The following is a 27,468-nucleotide window of genomic DNA, read 5'->3' on the forward strand; positions in this document are numbered from 1 at the left end:
TCTTTCTTGAATTTTTTCCATTTCAATAGATTTTTTTTCGCTACAGTAGTGCCTAATTACTGTACAATATGTACATTAGTAGTATGCTGTTAACTTACCTAGCCTGTTTAAATATTTACCCATTCGTTTTAGACTGACTTAAACACTCAAACTACATCTGCTACAAAAAATGTTTGGTAATTGAGGGCAAATAGTCACAACATAGCAAACATTTTTACATGATCCAAAATACAATTCAGTTGTTAATGTTGTTGGCAGAAATTAAAAGGAGGTGATGTAGTTGGTGAACGGTTCGCCTGACTTCACTTTTTATATAAAAGAAGATGTGGTATGATTGCCAATGAAACAACTCTAAACAATAGACCAAATGACACTGAAATTAACAACTATAGGTTGTTGTTAATTTTCATGAATACCAAGTGTAATACTACCTATTCTAAATTTTACTTTGATATTGTGTCAGTAAAACAGTTCCAAATTGGAAGTCAATCTGTCAAGAAATTAAGAGAAAATAGCCTTTTTCTGTCGGTCAAGTTATTGGTCGGGACATGGGATGGAACCCTTTAGTGAAACCCGGATGTTCAATATTTCCGTTTTCAGTATCCGTCTCGTGTCGTTATTATTTATTCATTTGTAGTTTGGTTTGCTTCTGTATTTTTGTAGTATGATGGATTCGGAACCAGGACCCTCGACTTCGTTGCTTTTTAAGATGCCCCAGCCAAAACGAAAAGCGTCTTTGGAGTGCCCAGGATCGTTGAAAGTTGATATACCAGACTGGGTGTCTAATTGGAAAAGACACAATCTTGAATACTTAAACATATACTACGCAAAAGACTTTTCCCAGGATCCACTCGAAGTACTAAAACGAATGAAAACAGTAACAGATTTGGATGAGGAACAACTCTCATACATTCACTCCGTACGGGATTACTTGAAGTTCGATGCATCAGTTTTAAAGTTAAAGTTTCAAAGATCAGTGGTTCAATCCACGATTTCTAGATTGTATTCAAAGCTGACAAAAGAACCTAACATGTAAGCAATAAATTAATACTTCTCTACACAAACATGATAAAGGGATTTTCTCTTAACAGCTTTCTTGTATTAACCCTCTTGCTGCCAGAGGGACACATACAAAATGTACACATGTACATGTAAACAAAATATGGCAAATAACAAAAAAGTTATGATAATTTTTATCTCATCCAGTCAATCATCATGTCATTGGTGTAACCCGAATTAAAGAAATAATATAATTTGGAATTATTAGATTTGCGTTTTATAAAGTAATTTTACTGTGGCATATTTCAGTAGTTTTGTTGTAATTTGTGTAGTTCTGTGGTATTTTGAGTGTTCTGTGGTATTCTGTGGTGTTCTGTGGTAAAAAGACGCTCCGCATGTATGTCTATCTTTTAATTCATGCAAGCTTTTCATCATTGCTGTATCTCTTTCAAACATGTCAAATAAAAGACCGAAGATTAAACAGTGTTATATTTTTCTTCAATAGCTCCCAAATGTAATGGTCATAAACAATTACAAGAACAAACTTTAAAAATTTTAGGATTTAGGGGCAACAAAATATACAAAAAAATTTTGGAGGTTTATGTTTTGGCAGTATATGGTATTTGGAAAGAGTGAACGTTAGTATGTCTTGATAATCTGTTAGGCATGTTAGGTGGTAACAGTTTGTCGCCAGCATCAATCTTTACTTCCTCATTTTTGTCGCCAGCATCAATCTTTAATTCCTCAAATGACGAAGTAAAGATTGATGCTGGCGACAAACTGATACCACCTGACAGATTATTAAGACATACATGTACTAACAGACTAATGTTCACTCTTTCCAAATACATGTACCATCTTGCAAGACCAGCATCAGGAAAAAGTCCTTCAATCCACATGATCCATGAACGATAAGAGATTGGAACACCTTACTATACCATGTTACCTGCCTCTATTACCACTGCAGAAAGTCTTGACTTTAGTGGTAGAAGTAGAAGCATTGTTTTCTTCTTGTCAACTGCAACCATTCCAGTATCTGCCAAAACATACATTTGTACATTGGTGTAAAGCAGTGTCCAGTGTCCATGCGGCCGGTGATTTCGGGTATTACCTGATTTCGGCATATGGGCAATGTAACACAATTAGAATTGTTCTTGTAATTGTTTTAGTATTCCGAAGGGACAGAAAAGATTAAAATTGATAAGTTCAAGAGTAAATTTATAACTACAATCCGATGATCAACCATATTTAGCCAATTTCAATTAAAAAAACTACATCGTCATCATCAGATAAAATTTGTTTCATTTATGTCAAATTTTATTCAGATTGAAATAAATTTTGCTCTGCATCCTTGGCTGTATGCAGTATGTTTGGTTCAAATTCAACTTTATTTTGTACTATAAAATTTTTCCTTTATTCAAAATAATCTCTTTTTAGAAGGCATGCACGAAATCACCAGACATTTGAAGAACTTTCAAAACGAGGGTTTCCCTAATTTTTATACGACCGCAAAAATACCGCACAAAGGGATGATAAGAATTGGCTTTTGGGGGTTATGGCTCAAACCGTTTAGGAATTAGGGGCAAAAAAGGTGGAAAAACAAGGGTGTCCTGGTTAATGGACAATTACTTAAGTACAAAACATAATTTAAAAGCAGAGTAAGGGAGGTAATTCAAACACAACATTGACAATTACCTCCCTTACACTGCTTTTAAATAATGTATAAAGAAATGTTGCACTGTCTTGATGTGATTAGCTGTCAATTTATTTTTAGAAGTTACTATTTTAAATATCATGAATATGCTGATGCAGGTAATTTAATTTTAGCCATGATTATGTATGTCATTTTCTATTTTAAGACTTTTATGATGGATTTAAATGGGTTATTATGGTTGCAAACTCCATTTGAAATTTGAATTGAGATTATGACCATATCTTGAGGGAAAGATTTTTTTTTTTTTTTGGAAAAAGGGTGGGGGGGGGGGGGGGGGGGGGGAGGTGAAACAAAAATTTGGAGGTGGGATGGGGACAATTTGTTCAGAAATTTAAAAAAAGAAAATTTCTTCTAATATTTTTTTTTTTTGGGGGGAGGGGGGTCAATTCGCAACAGCATAGTGTATTGCACAAAAGCAAAAAAATGAATATAAACTCAGGGTGCAGGAGTTTCTCGCTGCATTGAAGACCCATTGGTGGCCTTCGGCTGTTGTCTGCTCTATGGTCGGGTTGTTGTCTCTTTGACACATTCCCCATTTCCATTCTCAATTTTATTTATCAAATCACATAACCAATTTAAGTTCTTTGACTACAGTTATTCTGTGTCAGAAACCTATTATGTGTCAAATATTTAATTACAATCCGAATTCAGACCTGTATCAAGTGCGAATATTGTGTCCATTTTGCCCCAACTGTTCAGAGTTGGACCTCTGCGGTCGTATCCAGCTGCACTCGGCGAAGCAATTTATTGAAACTTATTACACAAAATCTTAAAGGTGAAACCATACATACAGAAGATTTAATGAAATAAAAGTATGTAATGAATTTGTTCACACAATATTATTCGATTATTGGTTTTATCAGTTTGATAAAGTGAATTCATAAGTCTTAGGTGCACGGATACACCGGACTGCACCGTAAACATCTTAATCATGTCCAAAATCATAATGTACTCTCATCTGAGAAAAAACTTATTTTCCAGCTGCCATTAACCAGTCAAGGGTCTAACTTAAATAAGTTATTAGAGAAAAATAACATACATTTTTTATTGAGGGCTAAAAAATCAAAAATCTGTGATAACATATGTATGTTACATGTTTCAAAGGGGCATTATACATCCTTTATTTTGTTAAATTGTGTACTAGTTCTATTGATATTATAATTGTCTTTATGTATATTAAACTTTAGAAAGATATAACAGCCCATAGTTTGCCAATCATGCATAACACACCCATGTTATTACAGAAAAAATATGCCTGTAATAACTAAAGGGTGTTATTACAACTTCTCTACATCTCTTCAAAGCCTTTTCTCCTACATATATCACAATGTATTTTAATTTGTTGAAATAAATAATGACAAGAGCATGTAATGAGGTTCTGCGCAAGCTTCCTAGTCATTCCCAAGTGTCTCATGTAATAAGTTAAATGCCTGTAATAACTAAGCCTTATTGTTACAGCTAAGTTATCACTTAAAAGCCTTGTCTCATTGATTTATCATGGTTGATCAAAAATGTATTAATTGAATTGGAAAATTAGTTTTCAAGGTTATGAATTAAGATACTGCGCAAGTTTCAAGAATTCCCAAGTGCCCACTGAAAATAAAATTTTTTATGGTACATATTTAACTGATAACAAACATATGTTACTACAGATTAAGAGAAAGTATCCGTAATAACACATGTATGTTATTTTTCTCTAATAACTTATTCAAGTTACACCCTTGACTGTTAACGGGACATCACCTTTTTAGCTCATCTTTCCTGAAAGGAAATGTGAGCTTTTGCCATCACTTGGTGTCCATCGTCATCCGTCGTCCGTCCGGTGTAAACTATCTCAAAGCTCTTCTCCTCTGAAACTGCTGAACCAATTCCAACCAAACTTAAGCTGAATGATCCTTAGGGAATCTAGAATAAAATGTGTGTTTAGTTTCAGTTTCTTTAAAAAACATGGGCGCCATGGCTAAAAATAGAACATAGAGGTAAAATGCAGTTTTTGGCTTATATTTCAAAAACTAAAGCATTTAGAGGAAATCTGACAGGGTTAAATGTTCTTTTGGTAAAGTTTTATCAGCCCTGAAATTTTCAGATGAATCTAAAAACCCATTGTTGGGTTGCTGCCACGAAATTGGTAATTTTAAGGAAATTTTGCAGTTTATGGTTATTATCTTGAATATTATTATAGATACAGATAAACTGAAAACCACAAAAATGTTCAGCAAAGTAAGATCTACACATGAATTTTATATAAACAAAATTGTCAATTGACAACTTAAGGAGTTATTGCCATTTAAATACAATTTTACACAATTTGTTTATCATGTTTTTTAATGGGAAAATATGTAACCAATGCATATGTCTTCTTCTAAAGAACCCTTGAATGGATTGAAACAAAACCTGGTACTTACCAAGTTTTGTAACTTTGTTACTGATTTGCCATCCAAGATGGCCACCAGAAGACCTAGTTATATGGATTACATATAAATGTTTTCTTATATGAACCACTAATTGGAATGAAATCAAATATGGCATGAATGTTCCTTATGAGGTGCGAACCAATTAGTGTTGTTACTTTGTTTACGATTTGTTATCCTACAGCAAAATTGTCAATTGACATCTTGGAGTTTTTGTCCTTATTAAGTCATTTTCTACAATTAAAATGAATTTATTGGTAATTTCTGTAAACTTTACAAAAATCTTTTGCTTTTGATTAAATTACGAGGCCAGTATTAAACCAAGTTTAGCCTCAATTATTATTAGGGTATCTGTTATGATTTTAATCTATTTTTACATGATTTCCAAAAGGAAAGTAGAATCAGGTGAGCGACACAGCCTCTTGAGAGCCTCTTGTTATATTCAATGTCAATTTATCAAAATTCTATTGGAATCTTTATTTTTAAGTCAATCATGGTCAGTACAGCAGCCTGCTGTCGAATTTACCACTAAATGATCTGAAAGCAAGGATAAATTATGAGAATCATATGTCTTGTTAGGATCTAAATAAAAAAGGTGTCATTTGTTATTACAAAACAATGATTCTCGATTAAGATATTGGTAGCCCACCATTTACTCAAACGCCCTCCAAAATACAGGGGGCCTCGGTGGCCAAGTGGTCTAAGTAGTTCTACTACTGTAATCACCAGCCAGTCAACACTGAGGTTGTGAGTTCGAACCCTGCTCTTGCAGGTGCACTCGACTCCAATCTTAATTGACCAGGATTGTCAGTTTTCCTATTGAAGGTGGGTGGTTTTCTCCGGGCACTCCGGCTTCCTCCACCAAAAAAAACTGGCCGCCAGGAAATAGCCCAAAAGTGGCGCTTAAAAGTGGTGTTGGAACACCAACAATCTATCCAAAATACATGTACATGTACATATCGTAGTGTTTGGATTTTAACAAAACATATACATGTTTTAGTGTAGAACACATCCTGGATTAATTGCTGGTGTCAAAACTTGAAAATTGACAACCTATGAACATTGATATGCATGTCTCTTTTCCTCACTTTGAAAATGTGCAAGTGCAGCCCTTGCTGACATGTCAATTTTCTCTAGTTTGATTGCATAATTCTTTTTATACACAGTGATTGCTGTTTCACAGGTACAATGTACATGTAATTAGGTCAGATCCTTTGCAAGTTAACTTCTAATGTTAAAGGGGCACTAGCTGTCAAATTCATGTTTACCGCTTTGACTCAAATTCTCATATTTGATTCATAACAATGTAAAACATTTATCCAAATTATAAAAAGTCTAAAATAAACAATTTACAGGGCATGGGCTCAATAATATGTAGCTTCGTTTCGTGTGTATTTTAGTCTAGACACCATCTAATTAACTATGGAGTTGACCTCTGAAGACGTCAGATGGTCATATTAGCGATATAAACATAAATATAGATATAAGATAATGAACTTGTGCAATTGGATTTTTCTAGGTCGGTTTAATTTCATATTATAGATTAAAAATATATGTTAATCATCGTTTTTGTTGAGCCTGCAACTTTTGTTGCAGAAAGCTCGACATATGGATAGTAAAAAGCTTAATATTTAAGAAGGTAGAAGACCTAGATCCTTCATACTTTGTATATGGATGCTTTATATTATGAAGTTTCCGTCTGTCATGTCTATTGTCCTTGACCTCACTTTCATGGTTCAGTAATTACTTGAAAAAAAAGTTAAGATTTTTAGTATTCTTAATTTCTCTCTTATAATGAGTAATATGATACCTATTTTTGGCATGTGCATACCTGGCAAGGTCCTCATGCCCATCAGACTGTTTTCACTTGACCTCCACCTCATTTCATGGATCAGTGAACAAGGTTAAGTTTTTGTGATTAAGTCCATATCTCAGATACTATAAGCAATAGGTCTCCTATATTTGGTGTATGGAATGATTGTAAAGTGTACATGTCAAACTTGCAGGTGTCATCTGACCTTGACCTCCTTTTCATGGTTCAGTGGTTATAGTTAAGTTTTTAACCGGATTTTCGAAGGAAATATATATCGGTTATTATAATGGTTATATACGGCGGGCGGCTCTGGCGGCTGCCAAACAGCGCCCGCACAATAACATGAAAACGCTTTAACAAATGTTTTTCAAATTTAAATATGTTATTTCATGGGACCTAATGAAGGTCTCTATTAATTTTCAAGATTTTAGATATCTCCTTTGTGAGTTATCTTCATTTTTAATATCCAGAAGTAGAATTTTTAAATATTTTACTGTTGTTATCTTTTTACAATTTGTCTTATCTCAGAATAAAAATTTGAGTGACAGATTTATTTGAAAATTATCTATTTCCTAAGTGGTAATGATTATAAGCTATATCATTAGACATTTTGAAGATTATTACATTATTAATTATGTTAGAGTACTATGTTAAACAACCATAGTTCTGTTCAATTAGATATTATAAATATTTCAGCATATGATAATGATTTATTTTCATTATTAATTAGATCTTTGAAATATTTTAGCATATGATAATCATTGGAGTGACAGATTTATTTGAAAATTTACTGTTTTCTGATTGAAATATAGGGGAAGTCCATTGGGGTAACCCCTACCCCCCTTTTTTTTTGATAACTTGTAAACGGTCAACATTCCCACCCTGAAACCATATATATTCTTGTATGGGACAATATATCAAATCAAATGAAATATAGGGGAAGTCCACTGGGGGTAAACTGTACCCCCTTCTTTTTGAAAACTTGTAAACGGTTGAGATCCCCACCCCTAAACCATATATGTACATGTATGGGACAATAAATTTAAGCAAATTAAATTTAGGGGAAGTCCCCTGGGGTAACTAACCCCTACTCTCCTTTTTTTTGAAAACTTGTAAATGGTCAAGATTCCCACGGCGAAACCATATATATTCTTGTATGTTACAATAAAACAAATGAAATGAAATAAAAGGTGAGTTCCTTGGGGTCATTCCCACCTTCTTCCTGTTTAAGAACTTGTAAATGGTTGAGATCCCTGCCCCTTAACCATATATATCCTTGTATGGGACAAAAAAACAAATCATATGAAATAAAGGGCAGGTCCCTTGGGAAAATTAATCAGTTTGTGTGTGTTATATTTGAACATAAATTAAATATATATAGGGTTCTTTAAGTGCTGAATCTAAACTTGTTTTTAATTAGATAATAATCTATTTTTATTATGAGATAAAGTTTTTGACATTGATAGATAAGTTTCAGATCTGTATTATTTTTTGACACATGAAAGAAACAATATTAGCAACTATTAATTAAATTTGATTATAATATGGAAATAGATATAACATGATATCTGATTTTAGAGAAGTATTTTGCTGGTTTTTTATTGGTTTATGTAAATAAGTTTGAGTTATTTGTTTTGAAAAGTGATGTGTTTAATTGATAGATATAAAATCATATCTAATTTTAGAGATTTATGAGTGGTTAAGTCATATCTAATTTTAGAGAATTATTTTGGTGTTTTGTTACTGGTTCATGGAAATAAATTTGAGTTTTATCTTGTAAACGGTCGAGATCCCCATTACCCGAAATATTGGGTCACCCCACCCCATCCTGTTTGAGAACTTGTAAATGGTCGAGATCCCCAGCCCTAAACCATATATATTCTTGTATGACACAATAACACTAATCAAATGAAATATAGGGGTAGTCCAGGGGGTCACCCCCCTTCTTTTTGATAACTTGTAAACGGTCGAGACTTATCCCTGAACCATATATATTCTTGTATGGGTCAATAAAACAAATCAAATGAAATATTGGGGAAGTCCATGGGGGTAACATACAACCCCTTCTTTTTGATAACTTGTAAACATTCCAGATCCCCACCCCTGAACTATTTATATTCTTGAATGGGACATTAAAACAAATCAAATGAAATTGAGGGGAAGTCCCCTGGGGTAACCCCCACCCCCCTTCTTTTTGAAAACTTGTAAATGGTCAAGATCCCCACCCTGAAACCATATATATTCTTGTATGGGACAATAAAACTAATCAAATGAAGTAAAAGGCGAGTCCCCTGGGGTCACCCCAACCCCCTCCAGTTTGAGTACTTGTAAACGGTCGAGATCCCCACCCCTAAACAAAATATATTCTTGTATGGGACAATGACACAAATCAAATGAATGTAGGGGAAGTCCATGGGGGTCACCCCCACCTCCTTCATTTGAGAACTTGTAAACGGTCAAGATCCCCACCCCGAAACCATATATATTCTTGTATGGGACAATAAATCAAATCAAATGAAATATAGAAGAAGTCCATGGGGGTAACCCCCACCCCCCTTCTTTTTGATAACTTGTAATAAACGTTCGAGATCCCCACCCCTAAACCATATATATACTTGAATGGGACAATAAAACAAATCAAATAATATTTAGGGGAAGTCCCCTGAGGAAACCCCCACCCCCTTTTTTTTTGAAAACTTGTTTACAGTCAAGATCCCAATCCCGAAACCATATATTTTCGTGTATGGGACAATAAAACAAATCAAATGAAATATAGGGAAAGTCCATGGGGGTAACCCCCACCCCCTTCTTTTTGATAACTTGTAAACGGTCGAGATCCCCACCTATACCATATATATTCTTGAATGGGACAATAAAACAAATCAAATGAAATTGAGGGAAAGTCCCCTGGGGTAACCCCCACCCCCCTTCTTTTTGAAAACTTGTAAATGGTCAAGATCCCCACCCCGAAACCATATATATTCTTGTATGGGACAATAAAACAAATCAAATGAAATATAAGGTGAGTCCCCTTGGGTCACCCCACCCCCTCCTGTTTAAGAACTTGTAAACGGTTGAGCTTTTCATTATTAATAAGATAATACCACATTGAGGTCCAAAGGGTCCTAAATTAAAATTTTTGTTTAATTTCATCAAATATTGAATTCTTTGGTTCTTTGATATGCTGATCCTAACAATGTTTGAGTGTTAAATCATATCTAATTTTAGAGAACTTAGTCATCACTGGTTGTTTATTATTGATTATAATTTGAAAAATTGCATCATATCTTATTTTAGAGAACTATTTATCCAGTTTGAGTTATTTCCATTTGTACAGAAGATATTATGGATAAAATTAACCTGTGTTTCATTTCAACATAAATTAAATATATATATATAGGGTTCTTTCAAATGCTGAATCTAAACTCTATTTAAATATTAGATTTTTAGGCCCAGTTTTCAAGTTGGTCCAAATCAGGGTCCAAAATTAAACTTTGTTTGATTCAACAAAACTTGAGTTTATGGGGTTCTTTGAAATGCTGAATCTAACCATGTATTGAGAGATTTTAGATTGTGGGCTCCTTTATCAAATTGGTCCACATTGAGGTCCAAAGGGTCCTAGATTAAAATTTTGTCTGATTTCATCAAAAATTGAATTCTTGGGGTTCTTTGATATGCTGATTCTAATATGTACTTAGATTTTGGATATTGGACCATAATAGGTATTTAAATGTCCAATTTCAAATATATCAGTTCTTTGACTACACTCATTTTGTGTCACAAACCTATGATGTGTCAAATATTCAATCACAATCCAAATTCAGAGCTGTTTTAAGTTTAAATGTAGTGTCCATACTTGCTCAACTGTTCAGGGTTCGACCTCTGCAGGAAAATCCGGTATGCTGTCGCTCTGACAGCCTCTTGTTGTGTTTTGGTCTGTTTTTCTAATACTGTATGCAATAGGTCTACCATATTTGGTGTAAGGAATGAGTCTAAGGTGTACATGTCCATCTGGCAGGTGTCACCTGACCTTGACCTCATTTTCATGGTTCAGTGGTTAAAGTTTAGGTTTTGTGTTTTGGTCTGTTGTTTTAATACTGTATGCAATAGGTCAACTTCATCTATATTTGGTGTATGAAAATATTTTACGATGTACATGTCAGTCTGATATGTTTCATTTGACCTTGACCTCATTTTTATGGTTCATTGCTCAATGTTAATCTTTTTTTGTTTTTTGGTCTGTTTTTCTAATACTATTAGCAATAGGTCAACTATATTTGGTGTGTGGAATGATTGTAAGGTGTATATGTCTGTTTGGCAATTATCATCTGACCATGACCTCATTTTCATGGTTCATTGGTCAATCAGAATCTTAAGTTTTACTGGTTTAGTTTGTTTCTTAGATACTATATGCAAAAGGTCAACTATATTTAAAACATATAATTATTGTTAGGTGTACATGTACATGTCTGTCTGGCAGCGTTCATCTGACCTTGGCCTCATTTTCATGGATCAATGTTAAGTTTTCCTGGTTTAGTTTGTTTCTTCATATGCAATAGGTCAACTATATCTAAATCATATTGGTGTATGGAATGATTGTAAGGTGTACATGTATTCCCAGTTTGGTTTATCTGACCTTGACCCATTTTTCTTGGATCATGTTAAATTGATGTGATAGTTGAAGTAAAACTTTATATTTAGGACTATCAGCATAATATCAATGGTAAGTAAAGAAGACGAGACATTTCAGCGTATGCACTCTTGTTACCTGTATAAGAATGATTTTTTGTGGATCAAATCAGTCAATCAAATGATTTACCTTTGTTTCACTTTCAATGTTGACATTCTTTTCCTTTAAATAAAGCAAAATTCATGCGTAATCCATTCCTAGCTAAGGGGTTAAATTGAAGTTCACATGAATACGGATTCAATGAGGTCGAATTATTCACTTGCAAGTGAATAATTCATCATCAATTTTTCTTAGCTTATTTTGACAAAATTGACTGCTTAAAGCGAATTATTTTTTCAATATTTCACTTTCATCATGTTCATAATTAAAAAAAAAAATGATATTTTAGATTTTTTATATATCTCGTAGCTAGTGCCCCTTTAAGCAGTGGTTCAGATTAGACCGATACAGATTGTTAGGGTAATGTGAAAGCTAACTGTTTTTTTTTTGGATTGATTCAAAAAATTCTACAAGTGTGAACAGCTTCTAATTATTGTAATTTTAGGAACATCTGCATACATTTATATGTACTGTATCCTGTATCAGAATGGAGAATGTCAGTTACAATATTTTCATTTCAACATTTGCATTTTACTATCAAAATTTTATACATATCTCTGTGTCAACAGTACAGTTTATAATGAAATCTGTGTTTGCTTTTGTTCAAACATATGATATTTGGAACATTATGTATGAAAATATATGCTGTTTAATCCATTGGTTTTTAATGCTTTTTGAATTCATATTTTATTTGGCTTTCCAACAGTTTTGAACGGAGCACAACTGATGAGTCTGATGTAGACAAAATGTGCATCAGGCACCCTATTTTTTTTACGATCAATGCTTTTGAATGGGGACATATGGTTGGAACACCACCCCCCCCCCCCCCCCTTTTTTAAAAATAGCTGGATCTGCTCATGGCCTTTTAAGTGCTGTACTGGTAAGCAAATATAATAATATTTTATTTGCTTTCAGGATAACTACCATGAAAGAAGCTTTTGTTACACAAAAAGTAAAGCGTTTTATAACTGCTTTTGACAGACTTCTTTCAGAAGTGTATGACCATCATAGACAATTGAAATCCTATGAAGGAGTTTATTCACGATTTGTGTGTGGATTTGCAGATTTATGTTGCCTAGAACCTATGTAAGTGTACCGTATTTCAAGAGTAAGTTGAATAATTGTCATGATTCTGTTACTGGTAAACTATAAGTCAGGAATTTGTTACCACTAATTATAAGTTAGACAATACTTGGTCATGTTTTATGAAGAGTTAAGCCCAAGGCGAAGCCGAGGGCTTTAAATCTTCATAAAACATGACCAAGTATTGTCTGACCAATTTAGAACATATTCACTTTTTCGAGTGACCTTACAAAATTATCCTTTCCCATTGTAATATTCAAACCTAAATAAGAGTTCACTTTTTATAATGAAGTGAATGTATAACATAGGTAATGATCATTTCAATGGATGGAATGAAATAGCACTGACATAGTCTGTGAGGACCAAAAGGATCAATTGTTTTTCTTCTGCTTCAGGTAAAATTTAATACTTTATACATCTTAATTTTTATTATGCCCCCGCCGTAGCGGTGGGGGCATTAAGTTTTACCCTTGTCCGTCTGTACGTCCCAAAATTGGTTTCTGTTCTCTAACTTGAGTTTGCCTCAACCAAATGTTATGAAACTTATACACAAGGCTTATTACCACAAAACACAGATCAAGTTTGAATTTTGGTGGCGTCACTTTAACCGTTCTAGAGTTATGCCCTTTATAAATGGAAAAATTGCAAAATTTTTAGTTTCCGTCCTCTAACTTAAGTTTGCCTCAACCAAATGTTATGAAACTTATATACAGTGCTTATTATCACAAAACACAGATCAAGTTTGAATTTTGGTGGCGTCACTTTAACTGTCCTAGAGTTATGCCCCTTTATAAATGGAAAAAATTGCAAATTTTTTATTTTCTTCTAAATATCAAGTTACATGTATTTTTAAAATTGGAGTTATCTTCCTTTGTCCATGATTATAGTTGAATCAACGACAATCAATGCTTTATACAATGCAATGTTTAACTTTGACTTCCACTGATAAAACACAGATCAAGTTGAATTTGGGTAATGTCACTTTAATCATTATTGAGTTATGCCCCTTTATAAATAGAAAAATTGCTGAATTTTTAGTTTCTGTTCTCTACTTAAGTTAGCCTCAACCAAATGTTATGAGACTTACACACAAACCTCAGATCAAGTTCAAATTTGGGTAGCGTCACTTTTACTGTTCTTCAGTTATGTCCCTTTATAACTATATGATATGCAAGCGGGGGCAAAATGAAAGCTTTGCACAGAATCATCACCTCTTGGTCAAGGTATTTAAACTTTTGTCTGTTTTATTGTCCCATTGAATAAATACAATAGCTATTGTTCTTTGTGTAGTCTTTCTTCTAAGAGAAATCTATCACTCATCGATTAATTTACGAATTAATTTATGAGTTGATGAAAATTCATGTTTTATTACTCACAGAACTGCATGTGATCAATGTAATCAATATAAACAATTAAAATAATTGTAAAACTTCATATAAGCTACATGTATTCCATGTTTCTATTGTGATTTTGAATAATTCTGTGTAATTTTTCTTTTATTTACTTATAAATTTACCAAGTGCTAAATTAAAATTATAAATTGTTTATTGTTTTCTTAAACATCAAGCCCTTGGTTTCTTTTGTTGGAATTGTTTCACTTTTTATCATTTTGGGGCCTCTTTCAACTGGGGGTAGATGCCTCCAAGCAATAAAATCAAGAATAGAAATCTAAAACTTTAGTCCAACATCTTTCAGTGTAAGATACATGACATCATACTCTACAAATGTTGTCTGTCCAAGTATCACCATTATCTACCCCACCCAGCCTTTCAACTGTTACATGGACATCGTATATTTTTCTGTTTCTGTGGGATAACGGCCACAATTAACAAACTAATTAACCTGCCATGACTTTGGTGTGCATATGGACACAGATCCCTCCCCCTCACCCAAAATGACTTTATGGTTTGAGTTTTGCTAATTGTTGAAGGCTGTACAGTAACCTATAGTTACAAAAATCAGAGTAATTGGACTCTTATGGATAGTTATCTCTTTGGCAATCATTCCACAACTTTTTATTTATTAATAAGTAAGTATATGACACCCTTTTTAAATTTCATCATGCAGTTATATGTCCAGTAGTAAGAATCCTAATTAAAAGACACATGAGACAGTCAAAACAAATAGATCATTATATTTTGATAAGGAATAACTGGTAATGCTTTCTATTGAAGAATATGTTCCAAGGCTGAGCAAACAGTTTGGAAAAATTTAAGAGGCAAAACAATAAAATCAGAGCCAGATTTCCGTTTTTTCAAGCTTGGACTTCAACAGCAAAGAACAGATACATGTGTTTCCATTGTTGAGGTAAGTTCTTTATACCAAATAGTAAAACATTGAATACCTGCTTATACAATTGAAGGAATTTTTATCAACTGATCCCTATCCCAACCCCATTCAGGGGTCATAGAAATACTGAGCTTGCATCTGTGCGTCCTTCCTGGCCTAAAACTGCCGTGATATGTACAATTGTAGCCAATTTGTTTGAAATTTGTATCAGACGTCTCATATCAGCAATGTCTCATACTTATGAAAATCAGTTATATCAGCTCTTATCGCAAAGCAGTTCCTGGACATAGAAATATTGGTTGTCTGTCCCGTCTTGTAAGAACTCGCCAGAAGTTGTAAATTCTATAGAATATATATATATATTTTGTATTTTTTTGTTTAGGTAAAGAATAATGCAAAGTCATGTCCGCAAAAAAGAAAAAGAATGAGAAGTTCTACAAGTGGCACAAGTGAGTCTTCCTCTGATACTGCTTACAGCAGCACACATTCAGATGGAAATAGAAGAAAGAGGCCAAGATTAAGGGCTGCTGAAAAAATGGAACCACCTTTAATTCAAGATATTACCACTAAAAGAGTTCTGGGACAACATGGTGGCGAACTTCTGTTGGATCTAAACAGATACTATGGAGATTTGAAAATTGATATATTAACTATTCCTGGGATGATAGTTGATGAAACAACAGTGAGTACATGCAATTGAAAAAAAGAACACAGATTTCTTTTAAATTAAACTATATATAGCTATATAAAGTGCTTGATATGACCTACTGACCCATTAATTATATGCTGTGTAAGTATGTTTTTAGCTTTATACATAAATGGAAGACAGTCACCACTTGGATTTTGTCAGTTTCCATTGTCTGCTTTTTTTTGTTCATTTAACAAACCTGTCAATCCACTGAATTGACTTGACTGCCAATGTTCATGATTTTGGATTTTTATGTCCCTGAAATGTTTATATATGATTAGAAAATTTATAATTTTTGGCTATAATGTTGAAATCTCCATTAGATAGAAATAATTAAATAAAAAGTTGTAATAGGGCCAAGATAAAATATAGGTGTGTTTCCTATTACATGCCCAAAATGACATAGGGTAGGTCAGAGCACAACTTTTTATACGACCGCAAAAAAAATTTGCGGTCGTATATTGGCATGACGTTGGCGTCGTCGTCGTTCGTAGACACTTGGTTTTCACACAATAACTTTAGTTTAAGTGAATGGATCTCTATGAATCCATCAAAGGAAGGTTGGGATTGATTTTGGGGGTTATGGTCCCAACAGTTTAGGAATTGGGGGCCTAAAAAGGGGTCCAAATAAGCATTTTTCTAGTTTCCAGACAATAACTTGTGTGTAAGTGTATGGATCTTTCTGAAATTATACCACAAGGTTCTATACCAAAAAAGGAAGGTTGGGATTGATTTTGGGGGATATGGCACTAACTGTTTAGGAAATAGGGGCCAAAAACAATACTTTTCTAATACTTTGTATAAATTGCTTATTTCTTGACCAATTTCAATGGGGTTTTATTCTTGAATTCTTGGGGTTCTTTAAAATGCTGAATGTAACAGTGTTTATGAAGTTTTTGGATTTTGGGCCCCGTTTTTAAATTGGTCCACATTGAGGTCCAAAGGGTCCAAAATTAAACTTTGTTTGATTTCATGAAAAATTGAGTTATTTGGGTTCTTTGATATGCCGATTCTAACTGTGTATTTAGATTTTTAATTTTTGGTCCCGTTTTCAAATTGGTCTACATTAAGGTCCAAAGGGTCCAAAATTAAAACTTAGTTTGATTTTAACAAAAATTGAATTCGTAGGGTTCTTTAATATGCTGAATCTAACCTTGTATTTAGATTTTTAATTTTTGGTCCCGTTTTCAAATTAGTCTGCATTAAGGTCCAAAGGGTCCAAAATTAAACTTAGTTTCATTTTAACAAAAATTGAATTCTTGGGGTTCTTTGATATGCTGAATCTAGTATATAGATATAAGAAGATGTGGTATGAGTGCCAATGAGACAACTCTCCATCCAAGTCAAAATTTATAAAAGTAAACCATTATAGGTCACAGTACGGTCTTCAACACGGAGCCTAAACATGTATTTAAATTTTTGATTATGGGCCCAGTTTTCAAGTTGGTCCAAATCGGGGTCCAAAATTAAACTTTGTTTGATTTCAACAAAAATTGAATAAATGGGGTTCTTTGATATGCTGAATCTAACCATGTATTTAGATTTTTGATTTTTTGGCCCTGTTATCAAATTGGTCCACATTGAGGTCAAAAGGGTCCAAAATTAAACTTTTGTATGATTTCATCAAAAATTGAATTCTTGGGGTTCTTTGATATGCTGAATCTAACCATGTATTTAGATTTTGGATATTGGACCATAATAGGTAAATGTCCAATTTAAAATTTTTAAGTTCTTAGACCACATTCATTCTGTGTCAGAAACCTATGCTGTGTCAAATATTTAATCACAATCCAAAATCAGAGCTGTATCAAGCTTGAATGTTGTGTCCATACTTGCCCCAACTGTTCAGGGTTCGACCTCTGCGGTCTTATCAAGCTGCATTTTATTGTGGTATTAAGTGGAGCTAAATTTCATTAAATTGGGTGAGGGGGAGGGATCTGTGTCCATATGCACACCAAAGTCATGGCCGGTTAATTAGTTTGTTAATTGTGGCCCTTATCCCACAGAAACAGAAAAATATACGATGTCCATGTAACAGTTGAAAGGCTGGGTGGGGTAGATAATGGTGATACTTGGACAGACAACATTTGTAGAGTATGATGTCTTGTATCTTACACTGAAAGATGTTGGACTAAAGTTTTAGATTTCTATTCTTGATTTTATTGCTTGGAGGCATCTACCCCCAGTTGAAAAGCATTCACTGGTATTATATTGTCAAAATTAAAAATTGTTCCAAAAATAATGAATTTTCCACTTTTTTAGTTATAAAAAGCTCAGTTTTCTTTTTCTTTTTTCTTTTTTCTTTTTTACAACAGCAGAATGACCCCTTGTCTGAGGGACAGTCACTCATTTAACATGTCTAAGGGATATCCCTCATTTGGGGGGGGTTCCCAACCAGCTGGTCAATGTGGGAGATATTTCGTGGATTTTTCCGGTCACAGGAAATTATTTGTTCTTTATTACTTTAATCAAAAGTTTTCATGAAACTAATTGAATATATCAATGAACGTGATAAAGGTGGTAGAATTTGAAAATGGACATTTTTTTCTCTTTCCAGTGTGAATACTCATCAAACCTGGGACTATTATACTAACGGGACTGGAAACTGATCGATCTGTTGAGATTTCATTGTCCCGATAGTGAATTATTGATTTTTTGTTTTGATTGATAGCTTATTGTGTCACATGGTTAACTAGCCTTCGGTACATACGAACAATAAATTTCGGCGAACAAGTCAGCATATAGAATACCGTTAAAACTGGTGGATTTGAAATTAAAAAAAAAGAAAAAAATTAAATGCAAAACATAAAACCATTTTAACAGATGAAATACATTTACTTGAAATAAATGTTTTTACACGGGGATAAACTAATGCTGATCAAAACTGGGACTATTAAACTAAGTTCTTCTTTATCCTAACTTAATTGTCGAAGTAGTTTTGAAAGATAAATATTTTTCTTATTGTTTACGAAAACATTATTAATAAATAGTCAATGTATTAGCGTTGAAAATAAAACAAATATAGTCGAAATGCTGGCACTTTACTTGACCGCTATGAAAACAATATGTCGAAGGCAGAGACATGTACATATGTCACTTGTCAAAGGTTAACAGATCATAATTAATCCTAATAAAAACAATAAGTGTGCAATAAAAACACTGTTGGCAATTTAAGTTCATAATTAATTCCTATAACAAAAGTTACCTGGGTCTCATAAAAATATAGCCACATTGTTTTGAACTTTTCTAAACTTTGTGTTTACACCTAGATTTCAATATGGCTGCAAAAAAAGCCGCTGTGAACAGGCCTACTTTTGTAGTTCTGATTGTGGAACCTATTTTACATAATTTCACGAAGTCATATGCCAATGCCACCTGAAGACCATTAAACCCAGAATTTAATAAAAATATTGCACACAAAAAAAGGAGTAGGCAATTTAATAGGAACAGTATAATTTATTTGAGCCCTGCATGTGGTTTCCGGTTATAACGAGAAAGAGATCAATATTCCACTTTTCACTTAAAAAAGTGACAATAAAAAAAAGCCAATCCAACCTATAACCTATAAATATGATTTTACAACAAACTGAACTTGCATATCTCTTTTCAATCAACATTTTTAAGAAATTTTAAGAATCATATTTTTACCACACGTCCCCACGTCCCTATTATCATCCTGAAAAGTTCAACCTTTATATGTCATTTTTTACACTTAGGCGGGATTTGGTGATTAATAACAACTGTCAAAGATGGAGATATCTTTTATCATTATAGTAATCGTGTTTACATTAGGGATTATCATTTCGAATAACTATAAAAACAAAAAAACAAATTACCGAAATTATAACATCAAGGCACGCTGTCACTGTCAAAACAATATGGCGTATCGATAAATCGCGCAGGTAAAGTCTTGTTCTAACGACCTTGATGTTGAGTATTATTACACTGATTGATGTAACGGTTTCCAGTCCCATTAGTATAATAGTCCCAGATCAAACGTGAAATGTTATCGATAACACACTTTGCCTGAAGGAGGCACTGGCAGTAGCCATGCCTTTTGTTTAGCTTTAATCTATATCTTACAAATGCTTACTGTATTTAAAATTTCCATTGAAATCAAATGTTTAAAAGATGCAACTCGAAGGCTATTCTAAAAAAAACTGTATCCAGTGGGAAAAAAAACAAAAATAATTCGGATTTTTTTTTTAATTCAACGATAATAAAATGTTTCCAATTGTGGCTGAAAAGGGGGTCGGTCGGGTACTGGAAACACACATATCTTTTATCTTGTCCTAGCCCAAATCTTCGGTCAACTTTTCACAGGAGCTATTGGCCTGAAATGATCTTTACCTAGTTTTTGCATTTTTCACTATAATTTTACAGAGCCTACTTGTTAGACTGTTTGTAAAAATATTTTAATGCTCAATTTTTTGTTTCTACACTCTAACTTAAGTTTGCCTTTATATACAAATTTTATGAAAACCATACACTATGCTAAGAATCAGAACATGCAGACAGAGTTGGAATTTTGGCAGTGAGTCACTTATTGTTCTAGTGTTATGCCCCTTTATAACTTCGAAAATTGCTAATTTTTTCAGTCCCAAAATCTTACTTAAGTTTGCCTCGTTCAAAGTTTATGAAACACAATGCTATTTTTAAAGCACAATGCTCAGATTTTTCATTCCTGAGCTGTAACGACAAATAAAATGCTCATAAATGCTAAGTCATGTTAGTATCAAATGAACAAGTACAGCTAACAAAGAGATTAGAAGTAAAAGAACCAAAACATTATTCAAGAACTGAGAAATTTACTGGACACAACAGCACTTATCAGAAAACTTTTAACATAAGAAATAAAAACAAAACAAGTGAAAATATGAAAATAATGCACAGCACAAAAAAACCTAAGACTAGAACAATAGAACTCTAAAAACTAGCAGTGATATCAAATGCACTCAAAAAGTATTTTCACATTTTATAAGAAAGATTGAGCTAGGGCCTGTGTGTACTAAGATGTGTTCTTCTTTTATTTATATGTGCTTTTGATATTTGTCACTGGGTGTAAGGCAACCAACTATCAATCAATATATCATTTAATTATAATAGAACAAACTAAATTATTGATTGTATGTAAAGATTGGTGCCATCGAGCATATTTTTCTTGGTTAGTATAAAATAAAAATTCTTTATTTTTAGGTCATATTCACCCTTTTAGAAATGTCAAGAAAGCATTTAGAAAAGTTGAAAAACAACCAAGAGCTTGATGATCATGATGAAGCTACTATTTATTATTCACCACCTTATGATATTCTCTGTGAAGAATCTCGAGGTATCTTGATAGAAAATTTTATGAGACTTAATAATATAAATATATAAATGATATTGTACAAAGTATTTTACACAAAATCTTTTTAAGATCACCTGGTATAACAGACCATGTCAGCTTTTGCCATCAATTGGCATCCATTAATGTTGTTTGTCTGTGTGTCTGTCCAAAAATTCTCTGAAAATACTGGGCCAAACTTTATCAAACTTTTACCTGAATGTTTCCTAGTGAATCTAGTAAAAAACTGTATATGGGGATTAGATCAATCAAACATGGCTGCTGTTAATAAAAATAGGGGTAAAATGCTGTTTTTGGATTGAATAATATCTTAAATATAAAAGCAGTAAGAGAAAAATTGTCAACAGGTCAAATAAAATTGAGAATGGAAAGTCTATACCTTCTGGAATTTCTATAAAAAATACAACCTGTTTTAGAGATATTGCCCCCAAAATGTACAATTTTACCAAATCTCACAGTTTTTGGCTTACACTTGAAAAATTAAAACAGTAAGAGCAAAACTGACCAAGGGTTACAATGATCAGCAGGTCAAGGTCTATTTCAAATGGATTTTCAGTAAATTATGTGGCAAAGATCAATGATAAAGGATCAATAAGATGGAAAAAATATTGTGTTTTAAAAGGCAGGTAGGGTCTATTTGACCCGAAAAATTAGTGCCATAATCAACTTATATTATTCTCAAGTTAATTTTAATATCAGTTGTCAGTTATTTGCTTTAAACAATAAACATGTTGTATTTATTTAATCTGTGCATTTACTGTAATAAAATTATTGTTTATTAGCAATTGTATTGCTATTCAACAGTATAAGGTATTAAAAAAATGGGCTGGATCATAACACCAATAATATTTGGCAATTATCTCGAAACTGTGATACTGTGGATTCATTTATTTTCGTAGGTATCAATTTTCGTGGTTTCAGGAAAAGTTGCAATTTCGTGGATATTTAATTTCGTTGTTTTGGCAAAGACTGCATGCATTCCTTTAGAAAATTTGTAATTCGTTGAATATTTGAATTCATGGTTCCTCTATCTGTACCCACGAAATCCACTAAAATTGGTATCCAACGAATATTAATGAATTCACAGTATATAGATATAAATAGTAAAAAGTAAAACAATCGTTGATACAAGCCCTACAAAAATACAACGAGATAAGATTTACAAATAGGCAAACATACACTTATTACAATAATAGTGAAAATTAATATCAAAATGATTTTATGTCCTACAGTAAAGGGGAGGGGGGTGTAAAGTGCTTCCTTATTGAAAGGCATCTCATTTTTTCCCTAAAAATTCAAATGTGTTTTATAAGAATGTCATGAAAACAATTACCTTTAACTTGAATAAATAGCTATCTGAACATGCTACTGTATTGTATGCCCTGAATGTTGTAATCAATCATTTCAAGGGCAATAAATCATGTAAAAAGTACATGTATCTATGATGAGTTTATTTGCATTCCTCCAAACTAAATGTATCATATCTTGATTGATGTCATTAACCCAAACTGCTTAATTCATAGACCAATACATTTTTGATATGATAATTCTGAAAGATTGTCAGACACTCAAGGAACAGTCATGTACCTTATATGAAGACAAATGGATTGTCCAAAAAAATATCTTAATGATTTTTGACTACCTGTTGCATAAGTTTTTCTTAGGGTTTTTCAAAATCTTTTCAGGAACATAAATATCCTTTTAACCAATAATTTATGTTTAAATAAAAATATGCAAACGGTCTTACTTGTCAATAGTTTTTTTAGTCCCCTACTGACAAAGTGGAAGGGGGCTTTAGGTTTGACCTCCGTCCATCTGTCCATCCGTCAGTCCGGCAAATCAGTTTTCCACACTTTTTTTCTTTATGCTTGAAGATAATGATATGATATTTGGTGTATTGTTTTATCATTACAAGTTATAGATGAAGTTCGAAATTTGTTCCAGTCTGATGATTTTGTGCAGAGTTATGGTTCTTTGACTTAGAAAATTCAGTAAATTAATCAGTTTTCCGCATTTTTTTTTGTCATTCTTGAAGATATTGATTTGATAATTGGTATATAGTTTTATCATGACAAGTTACAGTTCAAGTTTGCATTTTGTTCCAGTCTGATGATTTTGTGCAGAGTTATGGTCCTTGTTATGGAATTTTGTTCCAATACAATTTTTAACCGTTAGGGGACTATGTATTGCCATGCAATGATCAACGAATACTTGTTTTAATTGAAAACCAGAAATTGGTCAGCAATGTTTTATGGCTTATGACTCAGTAAAATATTAATGAATTGGCCTGTCAACCCTTTTTAGCTCACCGGGGCCCAAAGGGCCCCATGTGAGCTTATGCCATCACTTGGCGTCCATCGTCGTTGTTTGTCTGTCGTTGTAAACTATTTCAAAAATCTTCTCTTCTGAAACTATTGTGCCTAATACTTCTTAACTTTGAATGAATGTTCCTTTAGGAATCTAGTTTATGAATTGTATCCCAATATTTGATCCATCAACAAACATGGCCGCCATGGCTAAAAATAGAACATAAGGGTCAAATGCAGTTTTTGGCTTATATCTCAGAAACTAAAGCATTTAGAGCAAATCTGACAGGGGTAAAAATTTACAAAAGGTCAAGATCTATCAGCCCTGAAATTTTCAGACAAACCGAACAACCCATTGTTGGGTTGCTGCCACTAAATTGGTTATTTTAAGGAAATTTTGCAGTTTTTTGGTTATAATCTTAAATATTATTGAAGATAAAGATAAACTGTAAACAGCAAAAATGTTCAGCAAAGTAAGATCTCCAAAAAAGTTATATATGACCAAAATTGTCAATTGACCCCTTAAGGAGTAATTGCCCTTTAAGGACAATTTTACACAAGTTGGTTATGTTTTTTAACTTTAAAAATCTTCTCAAATGAATCTAGTATAAATTTTGTATTTCATTTCCTTGTACGTCAAGAAACATAGACACTATGGCTAAAATGGAACATATGGGTAAAATGCATTCATTTGCTTTTGAAGAAAATATGACAGATACAATGAACATTTAAATGGCATTTTTAAGCCACTCATTAATTTATATTGAAAAGCAAAAAAAATCATTGATGAAAGATTTAAGCAAAAAAATAACAGGTGAGTGATTCAGGCTCTTGAGAGCCCCTTGTTTGTTTATCTAACTTAAATGTATGATATCTGTATAAATGGATTTGTATCTGTTAAAAAGATCCATAAAAGTGTGTTTAAATATATTAATTTGTAAACATGTGCAAATACTTAACAATGTTGTATGCATCACATATCTTGTATCCATTATCAATGCATAATTATATAATTGGTATGACATGAAACAAGGACAATTTATATTGCATTTTACCAATGTATCATTAGAAACTATATTATGTTACATTTTTATTGCATCAACTTATTGTGTTTTGTTGTTATTATATTCATATTGTTATATTAAAATGTCTATATACATGTATACAAATTTGATGGCAATTATTATACACATTAATGAATTAGTAATTTAAGAAAGTTGTAACATTTTCATTTTAACTATTTGACTGTGGTTTACTGCTAATAAGCCTCTAGTGCCAGAAGACTAGTCAGTGGTGCCTATTGGAATCTCTTTTTCTGTCTGTCCATCTGCACTTCTGTGAAGTAAGATATCAAAATTGCCTCAACAATTTTCTTTTTTTGACCCCAGGGAACGTCTTGTGTTGGACATAAAATACTGGGCGTCCTTCTGTCCGTCTGGTCTTGTAAGCCCTCTCACTGCACAGTTTTTGCCAGATTTTTATGAAAATCAATGCAGAGCAATTATTTTTAAAAGAGTTTTGCCCCTTGGAAACATTAATGTTATGGAAAATTGCATTGTAAGTGCTCTCACGAGTTAAATTCTTGCCAAATTTTTATGACACTTATATCATAGGTTTATATCAGTAATGTCGTGGACGAGTTCAGAAAAAAATGTCGATCAATTATTATTGAAAGAGTTATGCCCCTTAGAACATTAATTGTATTGAAAATTGAATTGTTATTACTCATAAGTGTACATTTCTTGCCAGATTTTTATGAAATTTATATTACAGGTTTATATCATCAACTTTTTGGACGAGTTTGATAATCAGCGCTGAACAATTATGGCAAAACCACAAGATCATATATCTATGAAAAAAAATTTTCTCAGTCCAAGAAAAAATGGTATCCACAAGAATATAAATCCACAGAATTATCAAAAACTCATACTGAAATAAAACCTGCGGTCAATATTTATGAAAATTTATACCCAATCAACATGCATTTCTTTTTTGTGTCAGTATTCATTATTATATCCCATGCAAAAAAGTTGTGTATGGTATAGTGTTTTTAACCCATCTGTCCATCAGTCCATCTATCTGTCAGTCCCGTCCTTCTTGTCACATCTCTTCAAAACCACACAGCAGAATTTCATGAAACTTTGTAGATAGTTATGACATTCTATCTAGATGTGTATATCAACAGGAAATTATGATTCAGTTTTCTTTAATTTGCTTCTGTGCTGCACATTAAGTTGTGTTTGCTTGTTTGTGAGATTGACAATGTAATCAATTCTAGCTTTGTTTCTGTCTACTAAGATGATTGCTCACTTAAACATGCAGATGATAACTAAACAATGCTTGTTAAACTTTCTTGACCCAGTTTTATATTTATTGGAGCTTCAACAAAATTTATGAATTCTCTTTAAAATTGTCAATCTGAGAAACTACACATTCAAATAATTTATTTGTTAGATAGTTACTACTCTTTTTTAGCTCACCTGGCCGAAATGGCCAAATGAGCTTTTCTCATCACTCAGTGTCTGTTGTCCGTCATGGTCTGTCGTTAACTTTTAAAAAAATTTTCTCCTGAAACTACTTGGCCAAAGTTAACCAAACTTGGCCACAATCATCATTGAGGTATCTAGATTTAAAAATGTGTCCGATTACCCGGCATGCCAACCAACATGACCGCCATGGCTAAAACTAGAACATAGGGGTAAAATATAGATTTTGGCTTATATCTCTGAAACCAAAGCATTTAGAGCAAATTTGAAAGGGTTAAAATTATTCCTCAGGTCAAGATCTATCTGCCCTGAAATTTTCAGACAAATTAGACAACCCTTTGTGGGGTTGTTGCCCCTGAATTGGAAATTTTAAGAAAATTTTGCAGTTTTTGGTTATTATATTTAATATTATTATAGATAGAGATAAACTGTAAACAGCAATAATGTACAACAAAGTAAGATCTACAAAATGGTCAATTGACCCTTTAAGGAATTATTGCCCTTTATAGTCAATTTTAACAATTTTTTGTAAATTTTTGTAATCTTTTACAAAAATCTTCTACTGAAACTACTGAGACAAATTTAACCAAACTTTGCAACAATCATCATTAGGGTGTTTAAAAAAATGTGTCTGATGACCCCGTCTACCAACCAATATGGCAGACATGGCTAAAAATAGAACATAAGGGTAAAATGCAAGTTTTGTCTAATTTTTGAACCGTTATAAATAGAGAAAATCTGAAATGAGCCAAAAAAATGCTGTATATGATTTAAATTAAAATAGATAAATAAACACTTTAAATCACAAAAATTACCAGCAAGGCAAGATCTATTAAAAAGTCAAATTTTGCCAATATTGTTAGTAGACTGTCACTCTTCATAGGAGTGATTGCCCTTAAATGAGGATTTTTTTTACCCTCTTTTGAGTTTTGAGCAAAAACTGAAGAAGATAGAGAGAAAGTAAGCAGACTGAAAGATCAGTAATACAAGATAAACAAAATTGAGATTTTTGTCATGAAGTGTCAATGTTGAAGAGTGTCCTTTGTTTGATATGCACATACACCAAGGTTAGCGACACAGGCTCTTTAGAGCCTCTAGTTTTAAATCAGTATATTACGGGTGAAATATTGTGTAAATTTAAAAAAAACAAGCTTGAACTATTATCTTCTAGCTAAAGATATATAATCAATTTGAATGATTTGTTGAAATTTGTATATATATTTTATTGATGGAATCTAACTTATCTTATTTTTAAGGCTTTTTACATTTATTAATTTATATATATAGTCACCCTCAGTTTAAAACATTCAAGACATTACCAATTTGATCTTGATCAATTATTAAAAAAAAATATTAAATTTTTGTATATATTAATTACAGTATATGAATTTTTTCAATAATACTGCATTTTACAATTATTTATTAACATGACTGGATGTACATCTCACCAATCTACATTACTATTCTATTTTAATTTTTTGATATTGAATGTTCATTCACTTTTGTATATATGTATATATATATATAATAAAGTATATGTGTAGAA

General features: G+C 32.6%; 1 protein-coding gene across 2 annotated transcripts; it reads left to right on the forward strand.

Moving 5' to 3' along the window:
* The first annotated feature begins 618 nt into the window (after positions 1–618).
* Positions 619–27,468, forward strand: LOC127710410 (uncharacterized). Of its 2 annotated transcripts, XR_007986173.1 has the most exons (6): positions 619–1,032; positions 12,642–12,812; positions 14,984–15,116; positions 15,481–15,780; positions 20,983–26,882; positions 26,913–27,468. XR_007986173.1 is itself a non-coding variant. In XM_052216239.1 (5 exons), the coding sequence occupies exons 1-5, from the start codon at positions 665–667 to the stop codon at positions 21,160–21,162; spliced, it is 1,152 nt and encodes a 383-aa protein (XP_052072199.1). In that variant the 5' UTR covers positions 619–664; the 3' UTR covers positions 21,163–27,468. The 2 variants fall into 2 exon arrangements, 1 of the variants encoding a protein (XP_052072199.1); XM_052216239.1 differs by having other exon boundaries at positions 20,983–27,468.

The sequence above is a fragment of the Mytilus californianus genome, unplaced genomic scaffold, assembly GCF_021869535.1.
Source record: "Mytilus californianus isolate M0D057914Y unplaced genomic scaffold, xbMytCali1.0.p SCAF_77, whole genome shotgun sequence".
Taxonomy (NCBI): Eukaryota; Metazoa; Mollusca; class Bivalvia; order Mytilida; family Mytilidae; genus Mytilus; species Mytilus californianus.